The sequence below is a fragment of the Hypanus sabinus genome, chromosome 9, assembly GCF_030144855.1.
Source record: "Hypanus sabinus isolate sHypSab1 chromosome 9, sHypSab1.hap1, whole genome shotgun sequence".
Lineage (NCBI taxonomy): Eukaryota > Metazoa > Chordata > Chondrichthyes > Myliobatiformes > Dasyatidae > Hypanus > Hypanus sabinus.
In genome coordinates this window covers 10,848,882-10,863,209 of record NC_082714.1, presented here as the reverse complement: position 1 = coordinate 10,863,209, position 14,328 = coordinate 10,848,882, and the positions used below count along the sequence as shown (strand labels likewise).

Sequence of the window (14,328 nt, the reverse complement as noted above, 5' to 3'; positions counted from 1 at the left end):
CATACCTGGGATAGAGAGAGGTTGTAAACACCCATCAGGACTTCCTTGTATTTCAGGACAAATATATTGATAGCAATTTTTTTATGTTACAGCTTTATAATACGTTTCCCATACTGGGATTTTTACCTGGTTCACACAAGAAAATGCTGAAAAATCGAAATTCAAATTCTGGGTTTCTCAAAAACTTTGTAACCAAGAACTACCAGACGCTGGATGCAAATGATCCAAGGAGCTTTATTGATGCGTTCATGTTAAAACAGCAGCAGGTACACTCCCAAATGGCTCACAGTTTGCATGCTACCATCTTTACAAAAATCCAGATTTATTTAAATACCTGGAATTTAATCGCTCAGTAACCACGGTAAGATTTGCACACCTGTCTCTGGTTCATTGAAATCACAGTCAAATATGCTGTGCAGAATTGAACTGTTACAATGTTATAACAATTGTAATGTGCTTCATTGACAACAAGTGACATTTATTTGTGATGACACTCTTGAACTCCTTTTCCCTTCCAGAAATATTGGTTGGGATTTAAACACCTACCTCTGGTTCAGTGCTTTGTTCAGCATGAGTTAGCCATTAAACTTACATAATGATCATAATATGAGGAATGTTGACGAGGGTAAGGCAGTGGATGTTTACGAGGAATGTTGACGAGGGTAAGGCAGTGGATGTAGTCTATATGGACTTCAGCAAAGCCTTTGACAAAGTTCCACATGGAAGGTTAGTTAAGAAGGTTCAGTCGTTAGGTATTAATGCTGGAGAAATAAAATGGATTCAACAGTGGCTGGATGGGAGATGCCAGAGAGTAGTGGTGGATAACTGTTTATCGGGATGGAGGCCGGTGACTAGCGGGGGTGCCTCAGGGATCTGTTTTGGGCCCAATGTTGTTTGTAATATACATAAATGATCTGGATGATGGGGTGGTAAATTGGATTAGTAAGTATGCCGATGATACTAAGGTAGGAGGTGTTGTGGATAATGAGGTGGGTTTTCAAAGCTTGCAGGGAGATTTATGCCAGTTAGAAAAATGGGCTGAATGTTGGCAGATGGAGTTTAATGCTGAGAAGTGTGAGGTTCTACATTTTGGCAGGAATAATCCAAATAGAACATACAGGGTAAATGGTAGGGCATTGAGGAATGCAGAGGAACAGAGAGATCTAGGAATAACAGTGCATAGTTCCCTGAAGGTGGAGTCTCATGTAGATAGGGTGGTGAAGAAGGCTTTTGGAATGCTGGCCTTTATAAATCAAAGCATTGAGTACAGAAGTTGGGATGTAATGTTAAAATTATACAAGGCATTGGTAAGGCCAAATTTGGAATATTGCGTGCAGTTCTGGTCACTGAATTATAGGAAAGATATCAATAAATTAGAGAGAGTGCAGAGATGATTTACTAGGATGTTACCTGCGTTTCAGCACTTAAGTTACGGAGAAAGGTTGAACAAGTTAGGTCTCTATTCATTGGAGCGTAGAAGGTTGAGGGGGGATTTGACCGAGGTATTTAAAATTTTGAGAGGGATAGATAGAGTTGACGTGAATAGGCTGTTTCCATTGAGAGTAGGGGAGATTCAAACGAGAGGACATGATTTGAGAGTTAGGGGGCAAAAGTTTAAGGGAAACATGAGGGGGTATTTCTTTACTCAGAGAGTGATAGCTGTGTGGAATGAGCTTCCTGTAGAAGTAGTAGAGGCCAGTTCAGTTGTGTCATTTAAGGTAAAATTGGATAGGTATATAGACAGGAAAGGAGTGGAGGGTTATGGGCTGAGTGCGGGTAGGTGGGACTAGGTGAGATTAAGAGTTCGGCACGGACTAGGAGGGCCGAGATGGCCTGTTTCCATGCTGTAATTGTTACATGGTTAATATGTTTCATTGATGCTCTAGGGCAGTGGTCCCCAAGCATGTGCTACTGGCCGCAAGGAAATGATATGAGTCAGCTGCACCTTTCCTTATTCCCTGTCACATCCACTGTTGAACTTGAACGCTCACGAGGCCATTAATCGCCTAAACGCAGTGATACCCTCGCACCAGTGATCACTGGTTGGCCTCGGGTAACCGGCCACCTCATGCGGCCGGCGAGAAGTGCGGTTGGTACCGGCCTGGAGCGCAGACAGATGGGTGCCACCTCTAAACTTGTTTAACACACCGAATGTTCGTGGGGAACCCGGTGCTAAAATATTTGCAGACGACCTAATTCAGATTCAGGGTTTCGTAAGTAGCAGGGCAGCTACCGCGCTGCGATCTACTGAAGGTCATCCCTTGATGACTTTTGTCAGCCGCTCTCTCCGAATTGCGACCGCCACAGCACCGGTACAGGGACCTCCAGCCCTTACCTTGTCCTCTCACTGGTGCAATGATTTTATAAGTTTATACGAGGAAAATATGCTGTGTGTTTAATATCCAATCGTTACGTAAAATGTTAAGATGCTTTTGACTTATAAGTGAGTTATAATTGACTTATCACTATATTCATGTGAGGAAAAAATGTGCAGTGTGTTTAATATTAAATTAATTAAATGAAACCTTTTAGAAACGAAATTGAGTGTATTAGCCACTTATAAGTGACTCATAGTTGACTTATTACCTATATTCTGGTCGTGATTAACACCTGCCATGCCCCCCCCCCCCCCGTTGGCTGGTCCACGGTACAAAAAAGGTTGGTGACCCCTGCTCTAGAGGGGCAAGAGAGCAAGAGAGATTCATCCCAAAGAAGAGGTATTCCAAAGGGAGGATGAGGCAACCACGGCTGACAAGAGAGGTCAAAGACAGAATAAAAGCAAAAGAAAGGGCAAAAAGTAGTGGGAACTTAGAGGATTAGGAACATTCAGAATAAGGTGGATGAACTCATGGTGTAATTACAGATTGGTCGATACAACATTGTGAGCATCACTATGTCATGATAGGAGGAAGGCCATATTTGCCATCTTCTCATCAAAGAATATATGTTGCATTGATAAGACAGGCAGGAAGGTATAGGCAGTGGAGAAACACTGTTGGTAAGAGATGGAATTACATCTCTAGAAAGAGGAGACATATGGTCACACAATGTTGAATTTTTGTGGGTGGAGTTAAGAAACCACAAACATTATGGGCATCATATATAGGCCTCCAAAAAGTGCCCAAGATATGTGGTTGAGATTGCAAAGAGAGCTGGAAAAAGCATGGAATAAAGGTAATGACACAACTTCAAACGGGGACATCAATATGCAAGGAGATTGGGAAAATTAGGTTGGTGGCAGATCACAAGAAAGGGAATTTATTGAATGCCTGCAAGATGGTTATTTAGAGCAGCTTGTGCTTGAGCCTACATGTGGAAAGGCTATCTTAGATTGGGTGTTGCGTAATAACCGAGATGTTAGGGAGGTTAATGTAAAGGAACCCTTAGGAGGCAGTGATCATAATATAATTGAATTCATACTGCAATTTGAGGGAGTCAAATAGGTCACATGTATGAGTATCACAGTAGAATAAAGGAAATTACAGAGGCATGAGAGAGGAGCCTGCCCAGGTGTATTGGAGGAGGATACTGGCAGGGATGGTGACAGAGCAGAGATGGTGAAAGTTTTTGGGAACAGTTCACAAGGCACAGGATAGATATGTCCCTCAGAAGAATTTGTTCTCAAATAGCAGAAGTGGCCAACTGCGCCTGACAAGGGTCGTTATGGACTGCATAAAAACCACGCAAAGGTGAGTTAAAATCCAACAAAAGGCAACTAAAAAAACACTATGAAAGGAAAAGATGAAATGTAAGGGCAGAGTTGCGATAATCTAAAGCAGAATATCAAAAGTTTTTTCAGTTTTATATAGAGTAATAGGTAGGTGAGAGTTGGTACTGGACCACTGGAAGATTGCAATGTCACTGCACGCTTTTAGAAGGGAGGACGGCAAAATAAAGGAAATTATAGGCCAGTTAGCCTGACTTCAGTGGTTGGGAAAGTGTTGGAGACTAATATTAAGGATGAGATTTTGGGGTACATGGAGACTAATGATAAAATAAGTCAAAGTTAGCATGGTTTCCATGAAAGGAACTCTTGCCTGACAAAGCTGTTAGAGTTCTTTGAGGAAGTAACAAGCAGGGAGGACAAAGGAGAGGCAGTGCATGTCATTCATTGCATGACAGGATAAAATCCTATGATGTTACAGGAAAGATACTAGCCTGGATAGGAGAATAGCTGACAGGCAGGAGGAAGCCAGTGGGAATAAAAAGGGCCTTTTCTGGTTGACTGCCAGTGACTAGTGACTGGTGTTCTCTAGGATCCTAGTAGAGTTATTGCCCCTTTCCTGTTTCTGATTTCCAACCACACTGAGTCAGTAGACCATCCCTCCATGACTTCCTCCTTTTCTGCAGCCGTGACCCTATCCCTAATGTTACGTATTCAGGCAACAATAAATATATGAGTTCGGCAAGGGTTTCTTATAATAAAACAACACGTTTATTAAACACAGAAAACAAACCCCCCAAAAGTAAACAAACACTACCGTAACCGGAAACAGCTGCTGAGCGGCTGTTCAAACAGTTCGTAAAGTGATATTCCAAAACAGTTCTTAAAGTGATATTGCCAAAAGTTCGATATGCTCACAGTCCATTTAAAAGGAGAGACTTTACAGGACGATTTAAGTTCTCTTTCACGTCGCTTGCTTCGATTCCCGACGTCGAAATTCCCACGAAGAATTTACGAAACAGAACGGCTTAAAGGCACTGACCTTTCCTTCTCCACTACCTTCAATCCTTTCTAGGTAAACCTAGGGATTAACACGAAGATAGTCAACGAAATCCTTCCAAATAAGGATCAAACAAAGGTCGCCCCCGTTTCACCGTAGAAAGCGATTCTCCTCGATCTTTAACTTCCAACTTTGAATCTTCACTCTCCTCTAATTCTCAAACTAACAGAATCATAAAGAACCTGTTGGCATTAACCTTTTAAACTTTAGGCATTAAATAAAAACTTCATCCTTCAACTAAACTGCGTCATCACTTCAAACACGCAGTGGCATGAAGTCAACTTGGCAAATCCAGCCACGAACTGCCCCTCCTCACAGGGTGGGGTCTACCTTTTATAACCTGTAAAAAACCCATCACATGATCTCTACTGGCGGGAAAATGACGTCATTCCACCATCACAAGACCATCACCTCAAGTCCAGTACAGCTTCAACCCCAGTCACATGACAAGGGCACCACTGTCATGTGTCACGAGTACGTAACACTAATTAGACATGCCACTCCCCCCCACCTCTTTCACATGGAAGAAATAATAATAATAATAATAATAAATAAATCAATTATTGTATACATATATTGAATAGATTAAAAATTGTTCAAAAACAGAAATAATATATATTTAACAAAAGTAAGGTAGATTTAATGTCCATTTAGGAATCAGATGGCAGAGGTGAAGAAGCTGTGCCTGAATCACTGAGTGTGTGCTTTCAGACTTCTGTACCTCCTTCCTGATGGTAACAATGAGAAAAGGGCATGCCCTGGGTGCTGGAGGTCCTTAATAAAGGAAGCTGCCTTTCTGAGGCACCGCTCCTTGAAGATATCCTGGGTACTTTGTAGGCTGATACCCAAGGTAGAGCTGACTAAATTTTCAACACTCCGCTACTTCTTTCAGCCTGTGCAGTAGCAAACCACCCCCCCCCCATACCAGACAGTGATGCAGCCTGTCAGAATGCTCTCCATACTACATCTATAGATGTTTTTGAATGTATTTGTTGACATACCAAATTTCTTCAAACTTCTAATGAAGTATAGTTGCTGTCTTGCCTTCTTTATAACTGCATTGAAATGTTGGGACCAGGTTAGATCCTCAGAGATCTTGACACCCAGGAACTTGAAACTGCTCACTCTCTGCAATTCTAATCCCTCTATAAGGATTCGTATATGCTCCTTCATTCTACCCTTCCTGAAATTCACAGTCGGTTCTTTTGTCTTATTGATGTTGAGTGCCAGGTTGTTGCAGTGACACCACCACTAGTTGGCATATCTTGCTCCCGTCCACCCTCTCGTCTCCACCAACAATGATTGTATCATCAGCAAATTAAAAGATGGTATTTGAGCTGTGCCTAGCCACACAATGATGGGTATAAAGAGAGTAGAGCAGTGGGCTAAACACACATCCCTGAGCTGCGCCAGTGTTGATCGCCAGTGAGAAGGAAATGGTATCACCAATCCGCACAGATTGTGGTCTTCTGGTTAGGAAGTCAAGGATCCAATTGCAGAGGGAGGTACAGAGGCCCAGGTTCTGCAACTTCTCAATCAGGATTGTGGGAAAGAAGGTATTAAATGCTGATCTGGAGTCGATTTACGGCATTCTGACATAACTGTGTTGTCCACATGGTCTAAGGACGTGTGGAGAGCCATTGAGATTGCATTTGCCGCTGACCTATTGTAGCGATTGGCAAATGACAATGGGTCCAGGTCCTTACTGAGGCAGGAGTTCAGTCTAGTCATGACCAACCTCTCAAAGCATTTCATCACTCTAGATGTGAGTACTCCTGGGTGATAGTCATAAAGGCAGCTCACGTTATTCTTCTTAGGCACTGGTATAATTGTTGCCACTTTGAAACAAGTGGGAACCTCTGCCTGTAGCAGTGAGTGGTTGAAAATGTCCTTGAATACTGCCACCACCAGTTGGTTGGTGCAGGTCTTCAGAGCCTTAGAACATAGAGCAATACAGCACAGTACGGGCCCTTTGGCCCACAATGTCGTGCCAACCCTTAAACCCTGCCTCCCATATACCCTGCCTCCCATATACCCCATAGAACATAGAACAATTTCTTACCAGGGAACCCCTCGGGACCTTGTGCCTTGTGAGGGTTCAGTCTCTTTAAAGGCAACCTACCATCTGCCTCTGTGACACAGGGACATCAGGTGCAGCAGAGATCTTCACAGCTGTAGTTATATTCTCCCTTTTAAAGCGAGCATAGATAGCACTGAGTTCATCTGATAAAGAAGCATTGTTGCCATTCATGCAATTGGGTTTCACTTTGTAGGAAGTAATGTCTTGTGAACCTTGACAGAGTTGTCAGCTCCAAACTTGTTCAAAACTCTCTCTTCGCCCTTGCAATAGCCCTCCACAAATCATACCTGGTTTTCTGGTACAGGCCTGTGTCACCAGACTTGAATGCCACAGATCTAGTCTCTGTACCTCCTGGTTCATCCACGGGTTTTGATTTGGGAGTCTACAGTAAGTCTTTGTAGGCACACACTCATCCACACAGGTTTTAATGAAGTCGGTAACAACTGTAGCAAACTCATCCAGGATCAAAGATGAATCCCTGAATACAGTCCAGTATTCGATGGCTCTAGGCCGGTATTCTGCATTTGAATGAAGAGATCTCAATGAAATCAGTTGAGTTTTGAAAGGGTGAATATTGAGAACTAGATGTGGAGCGTATGTTTCCGTTAGTGGCGGAGTTTCGGACCAGAGGGCACAGCCTCTGAGTACAAGGACATCCCTTTTGAACAGACATGAGGAGGAATTTCTGTAGCCAGAGAGTGGTGAGTTTGTGGAATTCTTTGCCGCAGGTGGTTGTGGAGGCCAAGTTATTGAGTATATTTGTAGTGTAGGTTAACGGGTTCTTTGTTCATAAGAGTGTCAAAGGTTATGGGGAGAAGTAGCAGAATGGATTGAGAGGGTTCATAAATCCACCTTGATGGAATTGCAGAGCAGGCTCGATGGGCTGAATGAATTAATTCTGCTCCTGTGTCTTATGGTCTTTTACAGGAATCAGGTAACCCAAATACATACTTCCATGAAAACAACCTGATAGGCACAGTAATCGACCTGTTTAATGCTGGGACTGAGTCAACTTCGAACACACTTCATTGGGCTATGCTATTGATGATGAAATATCCACAGATTCAGGGTGAGGAGCATCTGATTGATGACTGTTTTTTCCTCATGTGACAATCTGGGCTCTAACCCTGCTACTGAGTGCATTAACCATTTCCTTGTGTTCCAGAAAAAGTCCACGATGAAATCATCACCGTCATTGGTTCTGAGCAGTTTCCCAGAACTAGAGATCGTAAAAATTTGCCGTACACCAATGCAGTGATCCACGAAATCCAGAGGTTTGCTAACGTTGCACCATTGAACCTCATGCACTCAACAACAGAGGACGTGAACATCAAAGGATATTTCCTTCCAAAGGTACGTGAGGTAAAGCGAGTGGCTGATTGCTTCTCATATGCCAGCAATTGTTCTATGAAAGTGAAATGGATTGTTTGTGACTAAATTTTAAAAATTTCTGTGTGTAATTTTAACTAAAATTAAAACTGACATGTTCAATTTTCGGAAGCACGAAGCATGGGTGAGGGGATGAGATACGGAGGGCAACTTGCAGTAAAAAGGACTTTGTTTTTTGTTCTCATTGTGTATCATTAACATATTTTTTGTGAATGTTCTATCCCTGGAAAGGTCACTCCACTCTTTCAGATGGGAGGGATGTAAACACAGGAAATTATAGACCAGTTAGCTTGACTTTACAAATTTGGGAAAATGTTTGAGTCAATTATGAAGGATGATTTGGGTTACTTGGAGGTTCATGATAAAATAGGCCAAAGCCAACGTGGTTTCCTTCACAGGAAACAGTGATGTGTTAGTGAGGAATGTCACCTTTTCCTTGAGGAGAAGGTACTTTTCCTTGAGGAGCCTCAGTGAATGTGAGGGAGACCCTAGTACATGTCAACTCATATAAAGCTGTAGGGCCTGGTAACATACTGGGAGGGTCTGCTGCAATGTTAACAGAAGTTCTGACAGACATCTTCAACATATCTCTGGAGTAGTCCACTGTCCACTCGGGCTTCAAGGTGGCCACTATCATCCTGATGACCAAGAGAGTGACAGTAACCTCCTCAGTGACAACCATCCAGTGGCCCTGACTTCAACAGTAATAAAGTACTTTGAGCAGGTGGTTCATAGTGCACAGCCAAGTGGTTAAGGTGTTAACTAGCAATCCGAAGGCCATCAGTTCAAACCCCAGCCGAGGCAGCGAGTTGTGTCCTTGAGCAAGGCACCTAACCACCCATTGCTCCAGTCCACCCAGCTGAAAATGGGTACCGGCAGAATGCTGGGGATTAACCTTGCAATAGACTGGCGTCTATCCAGGGAGGAGTCTCGTACTCTTCATGCCACAGAAACCGGCATAAGCACTGGCTTGATGAACCTATAAGGCTCAGGACAGACTTTAACTTTTTTTTTTGAGCAAGTGGTTTTTTGAGCAGTCATGAATTCTCATCTTCCTGCTACATAAGATCCTTTCCAGTTCACTATGACTCAGATCAGTCCACTGGCAATGCCATAGCCTCTGTCCTCTACTCCATCCTGCCCACCTGGAAAATGGTGCCTCGTATGTCAAAAGGCTGTTTATCGACTTCAGCTCGGCATTTAATACTTTTGTCTCTTTAAAGCTGCTGGGTAAACTGTCCTCATTGGGTCTCGGTACCTCTTTGTGTAACTGGATTCTATACTTCTTTACAGAAATGGCACAGTTAGTCCATGCTGGCAGACATGTCTCCAGCTCCTTCATGCTAGCACTGGCACTACCCAGTGCTGTGTGCCCAGCTCGCTACTGTTCACACTGTTGAGCCATGAAGGCACTGATAGGTGCTGTTCAAACTGAGTTATTAAGTTCACCATTCACACACAGTGGTTGGCATCATTAGCAAGGACAATGAGATGGCTTGCAGAGAGGATGTAGAGCGGTGGGTGGGATGGTGCAAGCACAAAAACTTGAGTCTCAATATGCTTAAGACCAAAGAGATGCTTGTGGACTTTTAAAAGGTTCAAGTTGATAACTTCTCGCTGCACATCCACAACCATAGAGAGAATTAGCCGCACCAAGTATCTGGAAATTAATATAATGGACCATCTCATCTGGTTCTACAACACGACCACAGCATCTCCACTTCCTGAGGAGTTTGAGGTGACTGAGACTCCTCTCCCCACTCTAAGCTATTTTTACAGGAGCACCATCGTGAGTGTACTGACAAGCTGTATCTCTGTCTTCTACAGGGATTACAAGGCAACTGACCTCACGCCCTGACAAAGGATTGTGAGGGCAACTGAGAGGATCATCAGGGTCTCCCTTCCACCCATCAGAGAAATTTATCAAGAGCACAGTGACCCTTCTCATCCCTCCAACAATCTCGTTGACTCCCTACCATCAGGAAGATCATAACATAGCATTAGACCAAGATCTGTGTGAATGCAAAACACCATCTTCCCCGAGGTCATAAGACTCCTGAACTCCCTGCCACCTCCCAGGTCTTATCACACATGAAGCACCAAGTAGTTCAATAGTTCATTTTCACAGACATCCAGTAGTGTCACACTGTTTACTTTTTAACTTGCATCATAAATGCACTGTAGTATTTGTTAATTTAATAGTGATCTTACTTTGTGTTATGTGTGAGCTACATGTACTCTGCTGTGACATTTGGTCTGGAGGAACATTGCGTCATTTGGTGATATACTTCATTATGGTTGAATAACAATAAACTAAACTTGACCTTTAAGATAAGTGAGGCGTAAAATGACAGGGAATTCCAAAAGTCAATGCATTGTTGATCCCTTAAGGTTGTCATAGCCGGGAGAGATAGTGGGATGATCTGACACTATCTATTAAATTCTCCCAATGGTGTGTGACCCAAATGGCCTCTGACAACCAAGTCCAGTTCCTGTTCTTCACGAGTGGCTTTGCTCCAAACCCGGTGAAACTTTCCTACTGACAGGTGAAGGGGCAAAGGTGGTTACTGGTGCCTTAAAACCAGTCGCTTTGGGAAGAAGGGACCAATCAGCCTTGGTTGATAGCTCATTTAGAGAAGGAAAACTCTGATCTCAAATCTCCACTACTTTGTGGCTATAATCTCTCCTGGGGAAGGGTTTGGGAGTAACTCTCAAGCAACAATCCGGAGACGGAGTCCCAAAAGCAGTCCTACATTGAGCTCAATGCTGACTGGCAACTTAGGAGATGCTGTTGATGCCAAATGTTATCAGTTTTTGCCGTTCGATTGCATTGATGAGCTACATGGAGAGGGGGTGCCTGTAACATGGGCAACAGCTTGCTCTCCATGTCATACTTCCCTTGCTAGTGTATAATGTAGATTGTGGGCACACAGTATCCATGCTGGATTCTGACCGATGCAGGGCCTCGGGATGCAATGAAGCTGAGGGCAGAATGGACCTTGACTGAGTGAAGGACATTGGAGATCTGTAAGAGGTGCGACTGCAGCTGGTGTGGAATAGCTGCCACATTTGTTTATTCTATTCTAATGGAATTATTTTCAGCAATATTTCTTTAAGGCAATAACAATGTAAATTGTAAATTATTTCCTTAGGGCACACCAGTGATCCCTTTGCTAACATCGGTGTTGTACGACAAAACTCAATGGGAAAGCCCAAATGACTTCAACCCTTCCAACTTTCTGGATGCTGATGGGAAGTTTGTGAAGAGAGATGCCTTTGCTCCCTTTTCTATGGGTAAGAAGTTTAAATCACTGGATTGCAGGTTAGGGGGATTTCTCCTCTGACCTTGACCCATTTGTAGGAAGGAATGTTTATGTCAGATGGTAAAGCAAACACATATAGATGGTAGAAAATAAGACACAGTAATTAAACATGGAAAAGGCCATTCTGCCCACTATTCTATGCCAACCACTGTGCACCAATCAGTATCAATCACATCTTCCAGAACTTGGAAATTCTATCTTCTATTCAATTTCAGTGATTATCCAGATGCTTGTTAAATGCTGTCAACAGCTCTGCTTCTGCTATTGTCTCAGGCAGTGATCCTGCTTATACCCCTCAGTTTTATAATCTGCAATGACATGCTCAGTGGCCACTTTATCGGGTACAATAAAGCTCCATTTTATTGGAGCTTAGGAAAAAAAGTGGGCTATGGTAAGCCTGTGTAGTTCGAAGGTAAGGATATGTTCGGCACAGCTTTGTGGCTGAAGGACCTGTATTGTGCTGTAGGTTTTCTATGTTTCTAACTTGTTAATTCAAATATCTAATCAGCCAATGATGGGCAGTTGTGTGCAGAAGAGCATCTCTTTGATGCTCAGCATGTTGAACTTTGAAGTCGATGAGCTGCAACAGTAAAAGATCACAACGTAAACTCAATGGCCACAATATCAGGTTCAGGAGCTACTTCATAAAGTGGCCACTAAGTGTGGATTCATAATATTACAGAGCACAGAAACACTTCTCGTATACTGTCCCAACTGAGGGAAAACACACTACACATGAACTGATGTACCTCAACCAGGGATCATCACAGTGATTTCCTCAATGCCCTCTCTAATACCATCACATTGTGACATAAAAACAGTGTACAGTATTGTGGAAATACTCAACTGGTCAGTCAGCGTTAACAATGGATAAACCAAGTTAACATTTCAGCTTAATGTAATTTTGGTAGAACTAGGAATACTTGGGAAACAATGGTTGAAGTTGCAGAGAAGTTGGGAGTGCTCTGGGGGACAAAGGGAATGTCCATGACAGGGTAGTGATCAAGAGAAACTAAATGAAAAAGATGAGGGTGGTGCTGGCTGAGTGAGTGACAAAGACACATGGGGAAAGATAATTTGACTAGAGGGGGTGCACAAGGAGGGTGAGTGAGGAGGGGAGACAGAAAGTCAAACAATGGCCTGAGCTGTGGCAAACTCAAGATGGCTGGAAGTTTGAATTGAAAAAGAAAGCAGAAAACATACGGCAAGCCAGGTAGCATCAGTGGAGAGAGAAACAGAGTTATTGTTTTAGGTCAGATACCTTGCATTCCCATTATATAATATTACTGTTCAGTGTCTTGGGCTGAGGGTGAATAACTTTCTGTTTTGAAAATTGACATTGTTCTGCCACTCTGTTTTGCAGGACGCAGGGCCTGTGCGGGGGAGACCCTGGCCAGAATGGAGCTTTTCCTGTTCTTTACCAAACTGATACAAAGGTTCAGGTTTCAAGTTCCTCCGAACGTTACCAATCTGGAGCTTGTGTCTAATTCAGCCTTCACTTCAATTCCAAATTACCCGAACGTGTGGGCAGTTCATCGCTGAGCTGCATTTTATGACTTCTTTTGATATTCTCCTTTCAGTATTTTCATAATCACCATAAAAACATGTATCTTTATGTGAAATATGATATTTGTCATGGGGCTGAATTATAAAGGATAATCAATAGTGGCTTCTTAACCTCAGTCAAATCATCCTGCAAATTCCTGAGATTGAAATGCACAAAAACTGGGGAAACTCCAGAGTTCAGTGGATGATAGATTCAAGATTGTTTAATTTCATTTCCAGTGCACAACCGTAAAGGAGAATGAAATAATTGTTACCCTGTATCTGATGCAGCGCAAAATAAACAAGAACAAAAATATACAAATTGATTTAATACATAAGGTCACTTATATACTGCATATAGATTGATTATATGACCATAAAGTGATGCTGGGCACAGGAGTATCTGTACATATGATGACTCTGACAGGAAATGATAAAGTAGTGGTTGTTGGTGTGTGTGATTAGTGGGTGGTGTTGTTGATTAGCCTGACTGATTGGTGAAAGCAACTGTTTTTGAGACTGCTGGTTCTGCTGTGGATGCTATGTTGAATCTTTCCTTGATGGGAGTAGGACATCCAGTCTTAGAGTTGGGTGGATGGGATCCTTCATGGTGTTACTGGCACTTTTCCAGCAACTTTCTGTGTCACACTCAAAGGATATCAGCTTCCAGTCTTTCTCCAGGCATTTCATCGCAAGTGTTACAGAGTGCAATAAATGGTTGCAGGACAGATACTCTGCATGTCCCTCAATGCAACAATGGATTATTTGATAAATACAGCATTGCTGCTTCAGGACGTTTTCAAGGTACAAACTGAGTGCTGACTTTCAAACAAAATCTTGCCAAATTGAAGAAGCATCTCTGGCTAAAATAGAACTCCAGAAAACCTTGACTCCATTTGGATAGATCTCTGCAATAGGAAGGGTGCAAACACACTGATGGGATTCAACTGCAGAACCCCCCCCCCCCCAAACGGCACTGAGACATTGAGGAACAGATATGTAATAAGATTAATGAAAGATGTAAAAATAATAGGGCTGTTGTCGCAAGGGATTTCAACTTCCCTGGTGTAACCTGGGACCTTCTCAGTGCAAGGGGATTAGATGGGGCTGAATTTGATAACGTTATCCAGGAAGGTTTCTTAAATCTCTGTTTGCGTGGTCCAATGAGAGGAACTTACAGGAATTCTATAAATAAGCATAGATATGGTCCATGTGGGAGAGTATTAAATTGAAGTAGGGCAAATTACGAGGTGAATAGGCAGTAACT

The 14,328-nt window shown here is 42.8% G+C and overlaps 1 protein-coding gene across 1 annotated transcript in view; it reads left to right on the top strand.

Annotated features, from left to right (window-relative positions):
* Positions 1–13,263, top strand: part of LOC132398968 (uncharacterized) — a 101,466-nt gene extending 88,203 nt beyond the window's left edge. Inside the window, exons 15-19 of the mRNA XM_059978805.1 lie at positions 93–266; positions 7,732–7,873; positions 7,970–8,157; positions 11,346–11,487; positions 12,880–13,263. Of these exons, the coding sequence (XP_059834788.1) occupies positions 93–266; positions 7,732–7,873; positions 7,970–8,157; positions 11,346–11,487; positions 12,880–13,058 (825 nt within the window). The 3' untranslated portion in view covers positions 13,059–13,263. The remainder of the gene's footprint in view (positions 1–92; positions 267–7,731; positions 7,874–7,969; positions 8,158–11,345; positions 11,488–12,879) is intronic.
* Positions 13,264–14,328: the final 1,065 nt, after the last annotated feature.